Here is a 22,610-nt window from a genome sequence, read left to right as displayed (position 1 = left end):
GCTATTTGTCTAGCCCAGGCCTTTCTCTTCTTTCTGCACCTTATCTAACTTTTTGGGTCAGTCTTTCTCATATCATCTCTTCTGTGTCCTTTCATGAGAATTCCCTCCACTGCTAGGTCAGGACTTATAGGTACAGACAGCCAATGTAAGCAGAAACGGCTTTATTTGAGGGACACAACCATTGGGAAGGCTAAAGAAAGGGATTCCAGGCTGAATTCCTTGGAATGATTATGAAATGACACTGTAGAAGTCAACAGTCAAGGACACTGCTGCCTCTGCCACAACCATTCTGCTGATCCAGGAGACCTCTAACCAATCAGTGTGCTACTGCTTCAGCTGCCAGCTCGAAAGCCATGTGTCCCCCACCACGTTGGGAGCAGCTGAAGTAAGGAGCCACATCCAGAGATAGTGACCCCAGGTCCATGCCATTTCTGCCAGGCTCTGCACCTGCAAAAGTAGTTGCCCTGTACCCTGTCTCTTTCTCCCAATGATCTCCTACCCCAAAGCAAAGCCTTGTGTGACTACCTCTCTCCACTTTATTCAAGGGGTCTCCTTAAATCCACTAATGAAGAGGACCTACGTCACATCCCAAACCCAAGTTGCAACAGAGTCTGCAAAACGTCATTTAATCTTTCCAGTCTGCATGAGAAAAAGGGGTTGGAATGGGATGTTAAAACAATTCATACATCCACTATGCTAACATTTTTTAAATTTGATATTGGTAGAGTCAGATGCATTAGCCAACACTTATTTTCATAGTTGGTTCAGCCTTATTCTAAATTGAAAATGTCTTTCTTTTTGTCAGGTGTTTCAATACTTTATCAGCAGAGTCCGTCAGAAGCTGCACATTGTTCTCTGCATGAGCCCCGTTGGGGAGGCCTTTCGGTCCCGATGCCGGATGTTTCCATCCCTTGTGAACTGCTGCACCATTGATTGGTTTGTCCAGGTCGGTGACATCACAGGATATCTCTTTGAGAAGTAGGACTCGCTTGATTTTTTTTTTTTTTTTTGCGGTATGCGGGCCTCTCACTGCTGTGGCCTCTCCCGTTGTGGAGCACAGGCTCCGGACGCACAGGCTCAGCGGCCATGGCTCACGGGCCCAGCCGCTCCATGGCATGTGGGATCTTCTGAGACCGGGGCACAAACCCGTGTCCCTTGCATCGGCAGGCGGACTCTCAACCACTGCGCCACCAGGGAAGCCCCGATTTTATTTTTTTTAATGAAGTATAATTGATTTACAATGTTTCAGGTGTACAGCAAAGTGATTCAGTTACATATATATTCAATTGTATATATATGTGTGTGTATATATATGTTTCAGATTATTTTCCATTGTAGGTTATTAAAAGATATTGAATACAGTTCCCAGTGCTATACAGTAGGAACTTCTTGCTTATCTATTTTATATATAATAGTGTGTATCTGTTACTCCCAAATTTCCAATTTATCCCTCCCCCTACCTTTCCCCTTTGATAACCATAAGTTTGTTTTCTATGTCTGTGAGTCTATCTCTGTTTGTAAATAAGTTCATTTGTATCATTTTTTAGATTCCACATATAAGTGATATCATATGATATTTGTCTTTCTCTGCCTGACTTCACTTAGTTTGATAATCTCTAGATCCATCCACATTGCTGCATATGGCATTATTTCATTCTTTTTTGTGGCTGAGTAGTACTCCATTATATCTATCTATATCTATATCTATACCGATTACATCTTTTATTTTTGCGGTACGCGGGCCTCTCACTGTTGTGGCCTCTCCCATTGCAGAGCACAGGCTCCGGACGCACAGGCTCAGCAGCCATGGCTTACCGGCCCAGCCACTCCGCAGCATGTGGGATCTTCCCGTACCAGGGCACGAACCCGTGTCCCCTGCATTGGCAGGCGGACTCTCAACCACCGCACCACCAGGGAAACCCCATTACATCTTCTTTATGCATTCATCTTTTGATGGACATTTAGGTCTCTCTTCCATGTCTTGGCTATGGTAAATAGTGTTGCTATGAACATAGGGGTGCATGTGTCTTTTTGAATTAGAGTTTTTGTCTTTTCCGGGTATATGTCTGAACTTACTTGATTTTAAAGTGGTAACACATTGTCCAATAACTCCTCAAGGGTAATTACATTAGCTTCAAAGCCCACTAGGGATTTACTCATGTGCAAGGGATGATAATGACAATCATTGAACAAAGGCAGAATGGAATTTATAAAGAAGAGAAGACTATTAAATTTACCAGTGTAGAGTTACCATTGATCTTGACAAGAGCTGTTCCGGTGGAGTGATGGGGTAGAAGGTTCAAGAGAGAAGAAAGGAGGGGAATCAGAGACAGCTCTTTCAATGAGTTTTGCCACAAAGAAACACTATGAGATGGGTAATAGCTAGAGGGGTATGTGAGGTCAAGAGAGAAGTATTTTTTTAAGTGGAGAACACAAACACACGTGTGCTGATGGAAATGATTCAGAAAAGAGAATTATATTGATGGTGCAGCAGAGTTAGGCATTGTTGGACCAGTGTCACTGAACAGGCAAGAAGGGATGTGATGGCTTCACCAGTGAAGGGGCTGACATGGGCAGGGAGCACGCACAGCTCACCCCAGAGTGTAAGCCCACAGATGCAAGTAGAGGGGAAGACGTGGGGGTGAAAATTCATTGAAGTTCTGTTTGCATTGCTTCTATTTTTTTTTTTTAGTGATGTGGGGAGCAAGGTCATGAACTGAGAATGAAGAGGAAAGAGGAAGTGTTAGCAGTCTGAGGAAGTAACATAGGGTGCGAAATACTCAGGAGGATACAGGAGTGACAGATGAGACGATGTAGAAGCATTTCTGGGCTGAGCTAAGAACCCGCTTGAGCTAGTTGCCATGAATTGACAGTGAGGCCAGTCAGCACAGCTGTGGGGGGTTTTCTCCAGCCGTGCTACCTGCACAGTTGCAGGTGTGAGGTAACAGAGAGTTGCACTTGACTGATCAGAGAGACAAGAGAGGAGCAAAGGAGTTGAGGTGAACAGGACAGTGATTATAACCGTGAACCTGGCACTCAAACTGTATAATAAACAGAGAGAGGACATGAGGTCCTCATAATGGATGTGATTTTATTCATACAATTATGCTAAAAACACCCACGTTTATTCAATCAATCAAATAGTTTTTGAACAACTTCTGTGTACCAGACACTGTGCTGGGGTCAGCAAATGCAGACCCAGGACCTCCCTCAAATGAGCACAGCCATTCAATTCATGAAACATCATGGACACGAGTAGGAGTTAACAAGGTAAAAGGGGGGGACAAGGCGAAAAAGACTTTCAGAGAAATGCATATTTCTTCATAGTTAAACTGTGTATTATGGAAATAAGCAACAGACTTTCCAAATCATATATTTATTTACAGTGGCCCAGAGAAGCACTTCTTTCTGTATCAAAGACGTTTTTCTCAAATGTTGATGCTGTAAATGAAGAACTGAAAGAAAAGCTCTCCCTCATGTGTGTGAATGTCCACTTGAGTGTCTCCAGTATGGCGGAACACTATTACACAGAGCTCCGGAGACGGTACTACACAACGCCCACCTCCTACTTGGAACTCATCAATCTCTACTTGTCTATGCTGAGTGAAAAAAAGAAGAAGTTGGTTTCAGTAAGTTTAATATTATTAACTTAAAAAAAAAAAAAAAACTTCTTTTTTTGCTTGGACTCAAAACTTTTGCCAGAATGAGTGGAAGATCTATTCCATCTTGCCTACTGGACCTCTCTCCATCCCATACATGCACTTGAAAACCTACAATATGACCAAAAAGTGTCTCATGCTGTCAGTCCAAAGGCCTTCCCCTTCTTTGATATTTAGATTTTTTTTTTTTTTTTTTTTTTTTGTGGTACACGGGCCTCTCACTGTTGTGGCCTCTCCCATCGTGGAGCACAGGCTCCGGACGCGCAGGCTCAGCGGCCATGGCTCACAGGCCTAGCCGCTCCGCGGCATGTGGGATCTTCCCGGACCGGGGCATGAACCCGTGTCCCCTGCATCGGCAGGCAGACTCTCAACCACTGCGCCACCAGGGAAGCCCTGATATTTAGATTTTGTCTTCTATCATTACATAAGGGTCCTTGACTCAGGAGCATGATATGGACATTGCCACAGAATTAAAGTTAAGCAGAGAACTAGTCACCTCTGCAGTGTTTAGTAAGAAGGAGAACTTTTTGTTAAATAATAGAGATGGGGGTTTGGCGGTCTAACGTGTCAGTGGTTCCCATTAAGAGCAAGGACTTCGGTGTCAGGCAGACCAGGTAGCACCTCTGCTCTACCTCTTTCTTCCTGTACAACCTTGAGCATGTTTTGTAACTGTTCCAATCTTAGTAGAAAATAAAGTTTTAAAAAAATATGTATCTACCTCTTGGATTGTTGTAGAATTTAAATAAGATATGATTTGTGAAGTGCTTGGAATATGACCTAACACATATGAGGTGCTCAGAAAATAGTGGCTACTGTCATCGTCAGGCTGTTAACATGACCTAAAATTTTCAACATTTTAAATAGTAAAAATGGAAGCATTTACCATTTAGATATTTTAAATGTCTTTCAGAGGATTTTTACCTGGTAAATGTATGCCTAGTAAAATAACGTGACACATATTTTTGAAACATGACAATTTGAACCACGTTTTCTGTCTCACCCTCAAAAAACAGCTATTCCGAGGTGCCTCCTTTACCAGATACCACTCCTTTGATCCTAGTCAAGAATTTCCTACCACCGGGGAGGAAGGTTTAGATCAGCAACTAGGGCTAAGTACCCAGGACACTATCTCCAGGGGGTCTCAGCCCTGCTGATCCACCCTGAGGAAACAAGCTCCCAGAGCTGTGACTTCCAGGAGTTTCTATTTGAACTCATCCCTCATTCATTCAAAATGATACCAAGCTACCACAGGGAATAAAAATAATGCAGTGTGGGCCTTCAGTGACGTCCTACTCCTGTGGCCAGGGGGCATGGATCCAAACCCACTGTGGTGAATATCAGGGCCATTTCCTAGAGTTCTGTTACCTGAAGCTTTCTGTACATTCACAGTGTTAACTATTACAAACCGATTCACCAATTCTGCAGATGTGAAATTCTAGTACATGAGTAAGAGATGCCAGTAAACTTATAATACTCATCATAATAGATATTTTCCTTGTCATCTAGGCACGTGAACGGGTAAAGAATGGTCTCACCAAACTATTAGAAACAAATGTACTAGTAGATGAAATGAAATTAGATCTTTCAGCTTTAGAACCTGTCCTTTTAACAAAGTCACAAGATGTTGAAGCCCTGATGGACAAACTGGCAGTGGATCAAGAAAATGCTGATCAGGTATGCAGCATCACCCTACTGGGTGGTGGGTGAGAAGGCTTTGACCACCAACTGATCCCTTATATACAATGACAAATGATTGGATTTTTAAATATGTTATTAAAATAATTAAGTGATAGGTCAATTTAGCCATGCTTTTAAGCCTGGCTCTCTCCCTGAGAATGAGTGAACCCAATGAGTGGGACAGAGAGAGTTGTGAGAATAGTACCAGCTGCAAATATAAAGCAGCGAATCTTCTCCTAAGAAGGAACTGTTTGTTCTAATAACTTTGTCTCCATTATTATCAACATGGCATGAGACGGACAAAGGAGAGCATAAAATGCAGTAGAGACAAACTTCTTTCATCATTGGTCTAATCCAAAGGGGCAAATGTGACTCACTATGATTGGCTTTGCTTTGAAACATTGAAATTCAAATACTGAGACCACTTAAGCAGTCGTGTTTCAATGGTTAGGTCCGAAGCATTGTGCAAGAAGATGAAGCGATAGCAAAAATGAAAGCCGAAGAAACCCAAGCCATAGCTGACGATGCTCAAAGAGATCTTGAAGAAGCTCTCCCTGCACTCGAAGCTGCTAACAAAGCACTGGATTCCTTAGATAAAGCGGATATATCTGAAATCAGGGTTTTCACAAAGCCCCCAGATATGGTCATGACTGTGATGGAAGCCATCTCTATTCTCTTGAATGCCAAGTGAGTACCTCACAATCACCCATTACCAAAATACCTGGTGGAATTTCTTTGCTCTTTTTCTCCATTTTCATTTACATGTTTTCATTCTATTCTCCACCCTCTCATCAGTTCTGTCTGTCATTCAACAAATTGATTCCACAAGCATTTTCTTGAACATCTACTTTGCACTAGATGATGGAAAATATAAAGTTCTTCCATACAAGGCACTTACAGTCTAGTAGGGAGAGAGGCATGAAAAATAATAATTTCAAGACATGTGAGAGGTGCGTAGTATTAGGAGTGCCAAGAAAAGAGTGCCTAAGTCCCCCTGCGGAGGTGTGAGCAGGTTTTTTGGGAGACAATGCTCAGGTGGAGAGTGGACCATGGGGAGAGCTCAGGGATCTTTGATGCTCATGGATTGGGTGGCGTTGGGCAGGAGGGCAGTGATTGAATCATGAACGGTCTTGTATGCTGTGCTACGTAGTTCAGGCTTCACCTAGGAGATACGCAGTTTTCAAACTTTCTTTAGTAATATAAACTTTTCTTCAATAAAAATTGTGTTATAAGAAACCTTTCCAAGTAAAAGTGATCAAAGTGAAGGTAGAGGGCCCAGAGCACTCCCCCGCCAGGCCTCCCTACTAACCCTCTGGCCAGCACCTCGGTGGGACCTGGGGGCTCTTCAGAGCACAGATGGAGAGCCCTGGCCACAGGGGACTGAGAACCATTGAACATTGTTGACATAATCAGATTTTCACGTGAGAAAGACCAACCTGGCCAAAGTTCACAAAGAGTGAGTTTGACTGAGAGACAAAACCAGTTCGAAGGTGATTGTAGTGTCCTGGCAAGAGATTTTAAGGATCTAAACCAAGCAAAGGAGATAAAAATGTGAGTGCCTGGGCCGTTTTTGAAATAAAACTATTATTCCTATAATGCCTTACATTTCTATGACTCTATGATTTTATAATTGTTTCTCTACCAAAACTGTGTTGTATGGAACATTAGTCATCCAACTACTTGTCCCCCCATGAATGGTGGTGCACATAACTACCAATTACTGGGATTATAGTATTGAGATTAAAACTACCCATTTTTTGGGATAACATTTTTGATTAATTTACTTTTATAGAGATATAGTTGACGTACAATATTACGTTAGTTTCGGGTGTGCTACATAGCGATTTGACATTTGCACACACTGTGAAACAATCACCACGATAAGTCTAGAAGCCATCTGTGGGATAATATCTTTTTTTTTTAACGGGACCGGTACTTTAATAGTATTTTTAAAAATCATTATAAGTAACACATAATTGGACAACATTAAAAACACATCTTTGTAGCTTCTTTACATTAACTTCAATTTTCTGTCTTGCTTGGAACTAATAATAGTAATAGTAGCAGTAAAACAAACGTCATTTTGGGGGGGGTTACTAATATAAATGTCATTCTACAAATTTTGAAAGTTAGATGCAAACAAAATAAATTTTTATAACTGTAGCTCAACCAGTAAATAAGAGCATTTGCAGAAACACCATTGTAAGTATTTTTAAAAAAACAAACTATACACACTATGAAAGTAAAATTGCATAAATATATGCCTAGAAAACAAAAGTAGTAGCTCTTGGTGCTCTTAAAGCCTAGTAAAATGCTTTCAGTAAATTGTGTTACATTTGCTTTATAATAGGAAAACTCAGAGCAAGTTAAACGTTACATGACTAATAACATAAACAATTGACATAACTCTGTCTGAATTCCATCTAATCATGCCTAAATGACATATTTTCTTATTTCTTTTTTTTTTTTTTAATTTTTGGCCACGTTGGGTCTTCGTTGCTGCACGCGGTCTTTTCTCTAGTTGCGGCGAGCCCCCGCACGGGCTTCTCACTGCGGTGGCTTCTCTTGTTGCAGAACACTGGTTCTAGGCGCATGGGCTTCAGTAGCTGTGGCACGTGGGCTCAGTAGCTGTGGCTCACAGGCTCTAGAGCGCAGGCTCAGTAGTTGTGGCGCACGGGCTTAATTGCTCTACAGCATGTGGGACCTTCCCGAACCAGGGCTCGAACCCGTGCCCCCTGCATTGGCAGGCGGATTCTTAACCACTGTGCCACCAGAGAAGTTCCTGCTTTTTTTCTTAATCTGTGGGATACTATCTTAATGTCCTCAAAGGAATACATTTCTTTTATTCTTACATTCCCTCATTACAATGCTATTAACTTATCATGTGTATTTTTCAGGCCTGATTGGCCAACGGCAAAGCAACTTCTTGGTGACTCTAACTTCCTGAGAAGACTTTTAGAATATGATAAGGAAAACATTAAGCCTCAAATCCTGGCAAAGCTTCAAAAGTATATTAATAATCCTGATTTCATGCCTGAAAAAGTAGAGAAAGTATCCAAAGCATGTAAATCCATGTGCATGTGGGTAAGAGCAATGGATTTGTACTCTCGTGTAGTCAAAGAAGTCGAACCAAAGAGACAGAAACTCCGCACTGCACAGGTACGTCATCTGTGTTGTGATATTTTGTAGAATCAAAGGCCATGATCATCAATCATTCAAGCTCCCTTTGTGGTGCCGCTGACACCCTACACAATATAGATAGTAATCATGCTCTTGAAAATTAGTTTTTGTTTTAAAAAATAGCTAGCAAAGATTGTTTTTTTCAGAAATGGCCTCTGAAATCAGCCCTCTTCCAGCATAAAAGGAAAGTAAGGCCTTAGTATATTCATATCGTCAGGCCTATGGTAATTTTTTACTTTATTTTAGCTCTAGCATCTGATACTCTATGTTTCTATTTGCTAAATACTCCCACACTTGATGAGGTTCTAAAAACCAGCTTAACCCACAATTGGATGTGAGGCCCCAAGAAGAACAAAGAATGATCATTTAGTGGAACAGGTTACCAAAAGAACCACAGCTATAGAGCAGGGGCTGGCAAACATTTTCTGTAAAAATCCAGACAGTAAATATTTTCAGCTTTGCCGGCTCTATGGTCTCTGTTGCGATTACCCAACTCTGCCGTTGCAGCACCAAAACAGCCATCAACAATTCAGACACGAGTTAAGTGTGGCTGTGTTCCAATATAACTTTATTTATGGTCATTGGAAGCCAAATTTCATACAATTATCATGTGTTATGAAATACTATTCTTCTTTTGATTTTTCCCCCCAGCCATTTAAAACTGTAAAACCATTCTCAGCTCACAAGCCACACAAAAACAGGCAGTGGGCTAGATTTGGCCTGCAGGTCATAGTTGCAGACCCCTGCTCTAGAGAACTAGTTAGGAAAGATAGTTTTCACTATTGCATGAGTATTTCATTTGTTTTATCATTTAAAGTTAATAGTCCACTTTAGTAAATAATTCATCCTCAAATGCTTGGTACATCTGTTTCTCTAATCCTTCTATGATTTATTTTGTTGGGCTTTGTTTTTGTTTTGTTTTGTTCTGGTTCTGCTTTTATATTTTATTCTCTCATATATGTTTTAACTTTGTATATCATATCACTATCTTTTAGGACAAACTCTTTTAAGAGAAAGAAAACATAAATCCTATTTTTTTAAAATAACCTATTATAAATGGGCAAATTTGACCTTCTTTGGGGGCCTGTTCTTATTTACTTGATTTTATTAGGCTGAACTTGATATTACAATGGCTACTCTGAGAGAAAAGCAAGCATTACTAAAAAAAGTGGAAGATGAAATACAGGCCTTACAACATGAATACGACCAAAGCGTGAATGAGAAAGAAAGTCTGGGTAAGGAACTCATAAAATTTATGCTGGTCAGGAAATGCCTGATTTTCAAAAGGAAAAAGAGTTTTCCGGCAGTCAGGTCTCAACCTCCATCCAGTATGTAGGGCATATTTGCATTAGATGGATGGCCTTAACCTTCTAGTATAACATTAGTATATTGTATATATTCAACTCCTATATCTGAATAAGGCTTTGGGGGGGGGAATGTTACGTTATAACACAGAGCAGCACATGAATTTGATCCAGAAAATAAATACCACATGGGCAGAAAGAGAGCGCTATCTTCAGCCAGAGTAAAGGAGTATCAAAAAGGAACTCTCAGCATGGAAGAGGCAAACTTGGACTTGGCTCTGAAATGGGTACCAGTGCTGAGTTGGTGTGAGGTTTCCCAGAGATGTATTGACGTCATTAGCTAAGTAACGCTCATTCCGCTATAAGCAGAAGCAGATGAATGAACTTCTTATACTGTAGGCAAATATTGAATAACATAACCCGGTTTTCTTTAAATTTTCTAGCAAAGACGATGGCCCTGACCAAAGCACGTCTGGTACGTGCTGGAAAGCTGACAGCTGCATTAGGAGACGAGCAAATCCGATGGGAAGAAAGCATCCAGAAATTCAACGAGGAGATATCAAACATCATCGGGAATGTGTTCATAGCAGCAGCTTGTGTGGCCTATTATGGGGCCTTCACAGCCCAGTACAGGCAATCGGTGGGTAAACGTGCTTTCTGTGAGGAGGGGTGAGAAGCAGCTGAAACTGAGGGAGGCGGGGTGTGTGTGTGTCATTTTTCCAAGTTTAGAGGGAGGTTCTCCATGAACCTTAGGTATTCATTCCACTGCCCCCAAGTCAGTGATGGTTACCCCTAGGCTTTCCTTAACACAATCCCCCTTTTCCTCTCCCGCCTTAGAAAGTTACTCATCGCTTGCTTACACAGGAACCTGAGGAAGAAAAAGAGACAGGGAGTCTTCCCGACTTAGGATCGAACCAGGATGAAGTGTTCTGAATTGGTGAGGGCCTGCTACAAAGGGCTCAACGATGGGAAAGAGCAGGAAACTGAATTATTTGGATATATTTGCAAACCATTTTTATGAAATGCCTTCGTAAAAATGTTTATCCCTGTCCTTGAGTTATAAAACCTGGTTGGTATAGGACTCATATAGATTCTATAGGAGCTCAGGGATCACCTGATGCCAAGCGGGCAGTGGGGCCAGGGGTGCTCTTGGGGGACAGACAGTTCCCTAGTGTGCATGATTGTGCCAGTCGTTGAAGGAGGTGACATGCTAACACCCCTCTGCCCCATTTACTAATTGCCAGTAGCCCCCTTGGTCATTGTGATAACTCCCAACTTCTCCACGTGCTGCCAGACTCTCCCACCTACACCCGAGGGTGAAGACTACTGTGACAACCCCTTTCTTTTCTACACGAGAAAACTGAGGTCCAGACAGGGCGTGGGACATGCCCAAAGCCACAGCTGGTTAACGGCGTAGTTCTAGCCCCCAGATCTCTTATTAGTCCACTTCTTGTGTCCTGTGCCCTGATGCCAGGATGCCTGTGGAGTCTGGTAGTGATCTCGGGTGGCCTCGGCCTGCAGCGGCTTGAAGCAGGGCTTCCGTTCCCGGCCAGCGATTGAGGTCGGGTCGCGGTGGTGAGAGCACTGAATCCTTGCCCCTAGACCAGTGGCCAGTGACAAGGCCCTGGCCCTATGGCTTTGCAGAAAAAGAATTCCCACAAAGACAGAAAGTAGTGAAACAAGTAATTTGTTAGGAGGAAAAAAGAGTACAGTACATGTGGATAGACACATGGGCAGGCTCAGAGAGAGTCACGCCCTCATGGCAGTTTGAATCACTTTTATGGGGCATTTCTTCCGGGTTTCCTTTGGCCAATCATTTTGAGTTGCCTGGTTCAAAATATGTATTTGGTATAGCTCAGGATTTCCCATGTGTGCATCCGCATCTCTTAGCCAAGATGAATTCTACCGAAGAGGCCTATGGGTAAGTGAGCATTAGTTGACCTCACTCCCCTTTTGACCTCCAAGGAGCCTTTCTGTGCATGTGTAGTCGGGGAGGTCTCCTGACTTCAAGAATGAGGAATATGTATCTTCTATCTGGGCAGGGCCCAGCCTCCTCTCTCAATTGTCCTGTCATTCCCATCTGAGAATATCGGTCCACAGGAACAAACTCAAACCGTTTGCCCCTGGGGACCCGTCTATCTCCTGCCTAAGTAGGACTTGTTGTGGGTATCTTCATTTACTGAGTATTCCTGACTCTATACAAGCTTTTCTCCTTCTACAGCTTATAGAGTGTTGGATCCAGGACTGCCAGTCTCTAGAGATCCCAATCAATCCTGCCTTCAGTCTCATTAACACTCTTGGCGATCCCTACGAAATACGGCAGTGGAACACAGATGGGCTGCCCCGTGACCTGATATCAACGGAAAATGGCATTCTGGTCACTCAAGGGAGACGGTGGCCTTTGATGATTGATCCCCAAGATCAGGTGTGTAACCAGAGCTTCAGAGAAAGAGCAGCCTATTAACTCTGCTTACTATTGCACTATTACAAATTCTAAAAGTGGACTTTAACGTACTTGTAAGAATCTCGGAGATTCAGACCTAGAAAGAAGCTTGAGATGTCTTCCAGTCCGCGTCCCTCATTTTGTGGAGGCAGAAAGTAAAAAGGGAGGAGTCCAAGTGCTCTAAACACTTGATTTTTTAAAAATATTTTTATTGAAGTGTAGTTGATTTACAGTGCTGTGTTAATTTCTGCTGTACAGCAAAGTGATTCAGTTATCCATATATGTGTGTGTGTATACACACATATATATACATTCTTTTTCATATTCTTTTCCATTATGGTTTATCACAGGATATTGAATATAGTTCCTTGTGCTATACAGTAGGACCTTGTTGTTTATCCATTCTATATATAATAGTTTGCATCTGCTAATCCCAAACTCCCAGTCCTTCCTTCCCCCACCTCTCCTCCCCCTTGGCAACCACAAGTCTGTTTCTGTTTCATAGATAAGTTCATTTGTGTCATATTTTATATTCCACATATAAGTGATATCATATAGTATTTGTCTTTCTCTTTCTGACTTACTTCACTTCGTATGATAATCTCTAGGTCCATACATGTTGCTTCAAATGGCATTATTTTGTTCTTTTTTGTGGCTGAATAATATTCCATCATATATATGTACCACATCTTCTTTATCCATTCATCTGTCGATGGACATTTATGCTGTTTCCATGCCTTGGCTATTGTGAGAAGTGCTGCCATGGACATAGGGGTCTGCATACTTGATATTGATTGCGTTTGTTTAGGGGGTTGACTATTTGTTTTCTGTGGGAGGAGAAATTCATTCCTGTCCTTGTTCTTTGTTCCTAAGTGGTCTAAGGAGTGAGAATGAAGTTAAGGTGTGATGAATTTTAGGGCAAGCCTGCCTGGAATTTACAGAATCCCATTATCTGAACTTAAGTCCATGGATCAATTGTTCTAAATGGGGTTTAGAAAAAGGAATCCATTTGAAAGCAAGGGAGACAAGCTTGAACACCTTAAGCGTGAGCTTTTTTCCTAGATGGGTCTTTTCTTCATTTGCCCCAAATTTGAACAAAAGCAAGAATCCCAAACATTAGATTTAGAAGTATTTTTATTTGCAGTGGGAGTGGTATATTTTTATCTTTTTCTTATCTTTCAAACTTGTTTCTAGATTGAACTAAATTTTAAAAACTTCCACTTTTTTACAAACTCAAAAGTAAATGTCCTGCTTTGTGCTTTTTCATACAGGCAAACCGTTGGATAAGAAACAAAGAAAGCAAAAATGATTTAAAGGTCATTAAACTCACGGATAGTAATTTCTTACGCACACTTGAAAATTCAATCCGACTTGGTTTACCCATCTTACTGGAAGAGGTTTGCTTTTTACTTTTCTTTTCTTAGTTAGTTTCCAACCTTCAGATCACATCTGGAATCTTATACAGGCCATGTCTGCCTCACACTAAAGACCCCAGTCAGCGTACTTTTCTAGCTGGTCAAACCAATTGCTTTTCTCCTTAAACAGTACATTCTCGAATGGGGAGCAGTCTGTGATTGATCGAATATTTGGAAGCTATTCCTTTGGTGTTAAGTGGGTTAGGCTCTGTTTTCTAACACTGCTGATTCTCAGGCCTCGTGTGGATCTTGATCATTAGCGGCCCCGAAAACTCAAAGCAGTAGTGTCATCAGGGAGTATCTCCTCGCACCAGTGATGTGAAGCCAGTAAAACACCCCAAAGGGCATAAACATTATTTTCCACTTAGACATAAAGTCAGAATTAGATTAAGTGGTATGATATAAACTTTTATTTTTAAAAAAATGATGTTTGTTGAGTCTACATGCTTTATTTCCTCAGAATCACTCCAAGAGTGATGTTTTTGAAACTGTTCATTCATTCAACACACATTGTTTGAGAATCAATGGCAAATAATACAGATGTGGTTCTTGCCCTTAGTAGTTTATGATCTAGTTGGGGACAGAGATAATAACCAGAGAAAAGAGAGAGGAAATGAGACAGAAAGGGAGGAAGAGAACTTGCAGTAGGGACTTTGAAGGGACAAGCCCAGTGCTGACATAGCCAATAAGGGGGTGGGGGAAGCTAAAGTAGATGCATGGCTACAGGTGTTATAACATTTAAGCTGTGACCTACGTGATGAGCTCGCCATGGGAGGAGCTCAGAGAGATGGGCTTTCCAGGCAAAGGGGACAGCATTTACAATGGCCTTGGGCACAAAAGAAACTGGGTAATAATTATGGTTTATTTCCCTAATTTCCCATTCTATTTTATGAGAAGGATGAGTAATTGAACACTGTGAACTGAGCCTCAGTGTAACCGTGTCTAGAAGGATCTCTGCTGCAACGGAATAGCGAGAAGCCCAAAAAAGACTGCGGACCTGGAGCAGCTTAGCTGCAGCCCTGGCATGGTGCCTGGAATAATCAGTAATATTAGCAACAGCTACCACTCACTGAGTGCTCACTGCATGCCAGACTCTGTTGTTGGTATTTAATGTATATTAACTCTTTAATTCACACTGCAACCTTACAAGGTGGTTACTACTATTATCCCATTTTACTGATGAGGAAACTGAGGCACAGAAAGGTTACGTATACCATCTGAGCAGCCTTGACCATCTAGAAAATCCACAGCAAGTTACCATGCTCCCAGCTCAAGCTACAAAAAGCACAGGAAGCTTCCATGTGTGGCTCGTGGCCTTGACCAAAATGGGCAAAGTTCTGTAATGGGTCCCAGGCCCCCATTCAAACCCTGAAGTTACAGGAGAGAGTGAGGTCTCCAAAAATCCTTGGCCCAGTTTTGTTAGCCCCAAACTAGTTTTTTGTTTTTTTGTTTTTTTTTTAATGTGGACCATTTATTTATTTGGCTGCATCGGGTCTTAGTTGCAGCACCCAAGATCTTCATTGTGGTGCTCAGGCTTTTCTCTAGTTGTGGCGCACGGGCTCTAGAGCACGCAGGCTTAGTTGCCCCACAGTATGTGGGGTCTTAGTTCCCTGACCAGGGATCAAACCCGCATCCCCTGCATTGGAAAGCGGATTCTAAGCCGCTGTGCCACCAGGAAAGTCCCCTAACTGGATTCTTAAACCCCAGTTTACATCGTGACACAGGAGGTCCTCAGGGAATTTCTTTTCTCATGGCAGTGGACAAAAGACTTTCTGTGACGTTCTACCCCTGGAGAGCAGAGCCTCTTAGCTGTAGCTGCGTGCTCTTGGGAGTGGGGAATGGGGCCCTCGTTAGAGCGGGGCCAGGAAGAGGACACTCTGACGGGGCCTTTCCTGCTTTCTGTGACTTGGTGTCATTCGGATTGTACACCTAGCTGCTTTCTACATTTGTGGGGTGGTATTTTCAGACTTTGTCTCTACCCATTCATGGGTGTGAAATTGAGTTAATCGACCTCAATCAGCATTTTTTAATGAAATAGAATAGACTTTTGCCTGTTTGTTTTTAATTCACCTGTATCTGTAACAACTTGTAAAGCAGAATGTGACTTAAGCACTACATTTCATACAGGTCTTTTGTCTCCTTAGGTAGGTTTATTCCTAGATATTTTATTCTTTTTGTTGCAATGGTAAATGGGAGTATTTTCTTAATTTCACTTTCAGATTTTTCATCATTAGTGTATAGGAATGCAAGAGATTTCTGTGCGTTAATTTTGTATCCTGCTACTCTACCAGATTCATTGATTAGCTCTAGTAGTTTTCTTTAGGATTCTCTATGTATAGTATCATGTCATCTGCAAACAGTGACAGCTTTACTTCTTCTTTTGCGATTTGGATTCCTTTTATTTCTTTTTCTTCTCTGATTGCTGTGGCTAAAACTTCCAAAACTATGTTGAATAAGAGTGGTGAGAGTGGGCAACCTTGTCTTGTTCCTGATCTTAGTGGAAATGGTTTCAGTTTTTCACCATTGAGAAGCATGTTGGCTGTGGGTTTGTCATATATGGCCTTTATTATGTTGAGGTAAGTTCCCTCTATGCCTACTTTCTGCAGGGTTTTTATCATAAATGGGTGTTGAATTCTCTGCATCTATTGAGATGATCATATGGTTTTTCTCCTTCAATTTGTTAATATGGTGTATCACGTTGATTGATTTGCGTATATTGAAGAATCCTTGGATTCCTGGGATAAACCCCATTTGATCATGGTGTATGATCCTTTTATGTGCTGTTGGATTCTGTTTGCTAGTATTTTGTTGAGGATTTTTGCATCTATGTTCATCAGTGATATTGGCCTGTAGTTTTCTTTCTTTGTGACATCTTTGTGTGGTTTTGGTATCAGGGTGATGGTGGCCTCGTAGAATGAGTTTGGGAGTATACCTCCCTCTGCTATATTTTGGAAGAGTTACTGGGCATATACCCTGAGAAAACCATAATTCAAAAAGAGTCATGTACCACAATGTTCATTGCAGCTCTATTTACAATAGCCAGGACATGGAAGCAACCTAAGTGTCCATCAACAGATGAATGGATAAAGATGTGGCACATATATACATTGGAATATTACTCAGCCATAAAAAGAAACGAAACTGAGTTATTTGTAGTGAGGTGGATGGACATAGAGTCTGTCATACGGAGTGAAGGAAGTCAGAAAGAGAAAAACAAATACCGTATGCTAACACATATACATGGAATCTAAAAAAAAAATGGTCATGAAGAACCTAGGGGCAAGGGGGGAATAAAGACGCAGACCTACTAGAGAATGGACTTGAGGATATGGGGAGAGGGAAGGGTAAGCTGGGACAAAGTGAGAGAGTGGCATGGACATATATACACTACCAAATGTAAAATAGATAGCTAGTGGGAAGCAGCTGCATAGCACAGGGAGATCAGCCTGGTGCTTTGTGACCACCTAGAGGGGTGGGATAGGGAGGGTCGGAGGGAGGGAGACGCAAGAGGGAAGAGATATGGGGGTATATGTATATGTAAAACTGATTCACTTTGTTATAAAGCAGAAACTAAGACACCGTTGTAAAGCAATTATACTCCAATAAAGATGTTCAAAAAAAGCACTCCCTTTCCACTCACAAAACTTGCTCTGAGTCACTTTTCAAAAGGCTTTACAACATGCCTAGGTAGGCTTATAATTTTCCTACTCTAAACATTACTTTTCTTTGGAAAACAAGCCCTATGGATAGTTACTCCCATCAAGTTGGTTCAGTCGAACATACTAAGTTCTAGAGGCCTGGCACGTGCAGTCCATAACTACAGGGGATGGAAGGTTTAAAAAGTAGATCCCAGAAGATGAAAGTTGCTTTAACAAGTATTTTTCTTGTAAACATCAAGGTATATACTTCAGAACACTTCAGTGATAAAAGATTTTGTCTACTAAAGAACCTGCTTGATAGCTAAACACTTCAGACCACGAAGTTAACATAGGTTGCATATACTTTACAACAAACGCTACTTCGGTCTGTTAAAATAAGCCAACGTGAAACTAGAAAAGAAAAGCTAGCTCTGTTTTAGTGCCTAAAGTATCACAGTATCTCACTTAGTAGAAAGAAATCTTATCTTCCCCTTAAGTAGTTGTCGTGCCATACAGATTTTTAAATGTTAACAAAAATAAAGAAATACTTGAAAGCATATTATCAGAGGAAATGGAGACAGAGTGTTGAACATGTAGCCAAGTAATCCTCAGGTAGAGCTTAGTCTACTTCTTCCACACGGGATGTGTCGTAGAATAGACTTTAAAAAGCACAAAATTGTATCGTGGATAGTAAGGGAAACCTTATCTCATAGACTTTTGTTTTAAGAATTTGCATGCTTGGGTACCATATCACAATATGAAATAGATTTGTTAACTATTGATTACATCAAATTTTGACAGAGCCCCCCTCACATACATGCTGTACAAAGATGTTTGTCATGGGGTCTGTTGGCAATGTGTGCATGCCCAGGTTCTTACCAAAAATCAGATTTGCTCTGGGGGGAAAAAAAATTGCTGTCATGTAGAATAAAGATCCACAGACTTCTATAAAGAGCCAGATATTTTAGGTTTTTCAGGTCACATACAGTCTCTGTACAAATATTCTCTGAACAAATATTCTTTGTTTTATTTAGTTTGGGGGCTTTGTTTGTTTGTTTTACAACCCTTTAAAAAGGTAAAAAACATTCTTAGCTCAAGAGCTATACAAAAACAGGCCCCAGAGGACCAGATAGGCCTTCAAGCTGGAGACTGCAGCTCCTGACTTAGAAAAACCATGAAGGTGAACAGAGCTTCCTTTGTCTGGGGTCTGTTCAAGGACCACCCTGTGGGCTCTTCTTTCTTAGCTGCTTTCTCTTGGGGCCGAATCGTGTGTAAGTTTAGTCCAAATAAATATATGTCCTTCCTATGCTCTTATCTCTTTAGAGTATCAATGAAACAATCCCTGGAAAATGTACACTGTTAGAGGTAGTGAGAGGAGTTTAAGAAATATCCATAAGATCACAGAAAAATTGCCCATTCACAGTAAAGTCTAAGGCCTAAGAAATTTGGAAAGGCTGCTGCTATCCATTTAATGACTTGTTTTTTATATTTTTGTTTTGATGTTTAAGCTTAGAGAGGTCCTGGATCCAGCGCTGGAACCCGTCCTTTTGAAACAGACTTTCATCAGCGGTGGACGAGTGCTCATTCGCCTTGGAGACTCGGACATTGATTACGATAAAAACTTCAGGTTCTATATGACGACCAAATTGCCAAACCCTCACTACCTGCCTGAGGTACGAGCTGCCGGCCTGAGAGGGTTTTAATGGTGTGATAGGTCTCCCACCTCTTCCCCTCTGCCACACCCCTCCTCCCCCCATCCTCCACTCGCTTCTCTTCTGAGTCCTGACCCTGATTCCAGTCGCCCTTCTGCTCACCTTCTGGTTGGAACTCAAATCCCTCCCCGCTTGGCCCCCAGGCCCCGCCCTGTCTCACTCCCCTGTGCTCCTTTTCAGCCCCTGCCTTGTTCTCCCAGGTCGCCAGCCGCTCCTCGGGGCACGGGACACCACTCCCTTCTAATCATTCTTCTCTCTCCTCAGAACGATGCCATTTGTCCCCTCTTATTGTGGCTGAGAAATGAATCAGAGCCTAAGAGAGCCTCTGGGGGAGGGGGTACCTGTCAGTGTCTAAGTGTGCAGGTGCCCAGCAGACAGCCTGCTTAAGAACTCTGGTGACCGGCCACATTGGAGTATCATGATTCTAACGTCCAGTGTCTATACTTAGAGTTCTGGGGAAGGGGCATCTTGTCCCTTCCCCTTCCTCGTGCTCTCAGACTATTTGAAGGGAGCTGTGTGAAGCCCACATCCATACACAGGTCTCTGAACCACGGTAAGATCCAGAAGAAGCCCTACTCTTGTGCTGCAGAGCCCAAGGCAGTTGTAACAGAAATGAAGAGAGCTGGGACCCCTTTCTCCCTTCCCGCAGGGGGCGCAGAGGGGCAGCTCTACCCCAGCAAAGCCTGCTGCAGACTCTGGTCCAGGCACAGCCACTCACTCTGTGGGGTCTTCCCTGCCCCACAGGCCTCCCCTTCTCTAATGGGGCCCAAGCAGTGAGGGAAGGGACTTCAATCAGAACTTCAGTCCTCCATCCTCCACTAAAAATCATCTTGGGATACAGCATTCCAAAGAGTATCATTTCATTTTAGTTACTGAATTCCTCATAGCTGTCTGTCTTCCCTAGATGTGTTCTGGTTGAATGAAATTGACACATTTCTTGCATAAAATGAGGGAAATGCTACTGATATTAAAAGCCTAGGTCAGGGTTTTCCTTGTCGACCTCAAGCAGTTTAATTACACAGCTGCTGCCAGAGCTCATATCCCAAGTTCCCTTTTAGAGTTGAGAAAAGTGACCCATGTCCTGACTCACAGCCTTTGGTTTCTCACTTTATTTAACTTTTGAGAGGGAACATCACACACCTCCCCAATACCAGCTCTGTGACTGCAGGTAAATTATTCCATTTCTTGGATCCTTGAGTCAATCAACTATAAAGTGGAGAAAAAGGCCACTTCAAGGATTTGTTTATGAAGATTAAATAAGAATAATGTGTGTAGATAAAAAACAAGGTCCTACTGTATAGCACAGGGAACTATATTCAATATCCTGTGATAAACCATAATGGAAAAGAATATTTAAAAAGTATGTATATGTATAACTGAATCACTTTGCTGTACAGCAGAAACTAACACAACATTGTAAATCAACTATACCTCAATAAAATAAAATAAAAATTTTAAAGAATAATGTGTATACGGACTTCCCTGGCGGTCCAGTGGTTAAGAATCTGCCTTCCAATGCAGGGGATGCAGGTTCAGTCCCTGGTTGGGGAACTAAGATCCCACATGCCGTGGGGCAACTAAGCCTACACTGCAACTACTGAGCCTGTGCGCTCTGGAGCCCACGCGCCACAACGAAAGATTCCGCATGCTGCGACAAATATCCCACATGCCACAACTAAGACCCAACACAGCCAAATAAATAAATAATTTAAGAAAAGAATAGTGTGTATAAAATATATGACATTCAAACACTCATTATATTTGTGATTTTTGCTGTTGACTTATTCAATAACATCAGTATATTATAGTAACATTTTTTCATTAAAAGTATGAGACAAAGTATGTAAAGCTCTATGTATTATTAATAAGATCATCTTTTTAACAAAGACAAACTAAGTGAAAGTCGCTATAACTAAGTGATTTTTATTAGCATATTTAGTCCTCACAAATACCCTATGCATTGTTCCTATTTTCCCAATTTTTAAGGATCAGGACCTGAAGCTCAGAATGGGCTGGCTTGTCCCACATCCTACATACACTGAAGGGTACAGCTAGCATTTGATCCCTGCTTCTTTCTAACCCTTCACTGGCTCACCTTTCCTTAAAACATCATTCTCTAATGGTGGCTTGAGATGGTTTGAGAAATGGTTTGAGAAACAAGATTATCACTCATGGCAGCAGGGAAAATCACATTATAATTTTGTGAGACTAGGATTTTATTGCTTGCTGTGTGTGTGGGTAGTGAGTTCACCATTAGACCCAGGATACATCCAGCTGGGTAATAATGAGCCCTATTCTAATAAAGAAAGCAGTTCCTACTTTATTAGTCTAAACTGATTACTCTATGCTTGTCTTCTAGGTGTGCATCAAAGTTACCATCATCAATTTCACTGTAACCAAATCAGGTCTGGAGGATCAGTTGTTAAGGTAAAAGAAAGGGGATGGGGGGGCAAAGGTTTCCTAATATTTTGTTTAGAAATTTTGACTAAGAAAAAGATTAGCTCGCAAATAGAGGATGGGAGCAAATGATGAAAGAACAAGTGAGGGGAGACGTAAGTTCGCATGTTTAAATGGGAGAGGCTAGAGGTAAAGCACCTTTTTTAGGTGTGACCAAGAATCACTTCATGGAGGTGATGGAATTTCAGAGTCTCCCATGTCGGGTTGGAAAGAACGTTCCAGGCACCATTTCAGCTTGGCACAAGCAACCGTTAGAAACAGAAATTGAATGACTAGAAGACATCAAGCACTGAGCAGGTTTTCCTAAGAGAAGATGAGAAGAAGCCATGGGAGCGTGGGGTGCAGTCCTCTGAAATACAAGATAAATAATCAGAACTTATACATAGTGCTTTGAATAGCCACTGGGACACCCAGCAAAAGAGGGCCTTGTGCATTAGGATGTGGCTGGTAGCATTAGTATTCAGCTAAGTAGTATTCAGGATAAGAACAATGAGAAATAGGAAAAGAAAAATAGAAGAAACTTCAGGGCCCTGACAAAGACCTAATTTAGGTCTCATCACTTTGGCATCAGTGATGTCGTGCGGCTTGAGAAGCCTGAGTTGGAAGAACAAAGGATTAAGCTCATTGTGAGGATCAATGCTGACAAAACCCAGCTGAAAGCTATCGAAGAGAAAATCCTGAAAATGCTCTTCACATCTGAGGGAAATATTCTGGACAATGAAGAACTTATTGACACACTCCAGGACTCAAAGGCAAGTAAAATATTTTTATTATTTATAGAAAGTGTGTTAATTCGGGCTTCCCTGATGGCGCAGTGGTTGAGAATCTGCCTGCCAACGCAGGGGACACTGGTTCGAGCCCTGGTCCAGGAAGATCCCACGTGCCGCGGAGCAGTTAAGCCCGTGCGCCACAACTACTGAGCCTGCGCTCTAGAGCCTGCGAGCCACAACTACTGAAGCTTACGCGCCTAGAGCCCATGCTCTGTAATGAGAAGCCACCGCAATGAGAAGCCTATGCACCACAACAAAGAGTAGCCCCTGCTCACCGCAGCTAGAGTATAATTGCTTTACAATATTGTGTTAGTTTCTGTTGTATAACAAAGTAAATCAGCTATACGTACACATA

General features: G+C 41.8%; 1 protein-coding gene across 1 annotated transcript in view; it reads left to right on the top strand.

The window, feature by feature from the left end:
• DNAH6 (dynein axonemal heavy chain 6) overlaps positions 1-22,610 on the top strand; it is a 291,735-nt gene that overhangs the window by 186,457 nt on the left and 82,668 nt on the right. Inside the window, exons 48-59 of the mRNA XM_029232839.1 lie at positions 806-946; positions 3,387-3,629; positions 5,166-5,333; positions 5,788-6,023; positions 8,234-8,495; positions 9,628-9,751; positions 10,264-10,460; positions 12,042-12,245; positions 13,535-13,660; positions 18,825-18,989; positions 21,388-21,455; positions 22,057-22,237. Coding sequence (XP_029088672.1) covers positions 806-946; positions 3,387-3,629; positions 5,166-5,333; positions 5,788-6,023; positions 8,234-8,495; positions 9,628-9,751; positions 10,264-10,460; positions 12,042-12,245; positions 13,535-13,660; positions 18,825-18,989; positions 21,388-21,455; positions 22,057-22,237 — 2,115 coding nt within the window. The remainder of the gene's footprint in view (positions 1-805; positions 947-3,386; positions 3,630-5,165; positions 5,334-5,787; positions 6,024-8,233; positions 8,496-9,627; positions 9,752-10,263; positions 10,461-12,041; positions 12,246-13,534; positions 13,661-18,824; positions 18,990-21,387; positions 21,456-22,056; positions 22,238-22,610) is intronic.

Source organism: Monodon monoceros, unplaced genomic scaffold, assembly GCF_005190385.1.
Source record: "Monodon monoceros isolate NGI ecotype Baffin Bay Population unplaced genomic scaffold, NGI_Narwhal_1 Super_Scaffold_19, whole genome shotgun sequence".
In the NCBI taxonomy this organism is placed as follows: Eukaryota; Metazoa; Chordata; class Mammalia; order Artiodactyla; family Monodontidae; genus Monodon; species Monodon monoceros.
Note: the sequence above shows the minus strand (reverse complement) of the source record. Positions and strands in the feature narration are given on the sequence as shown.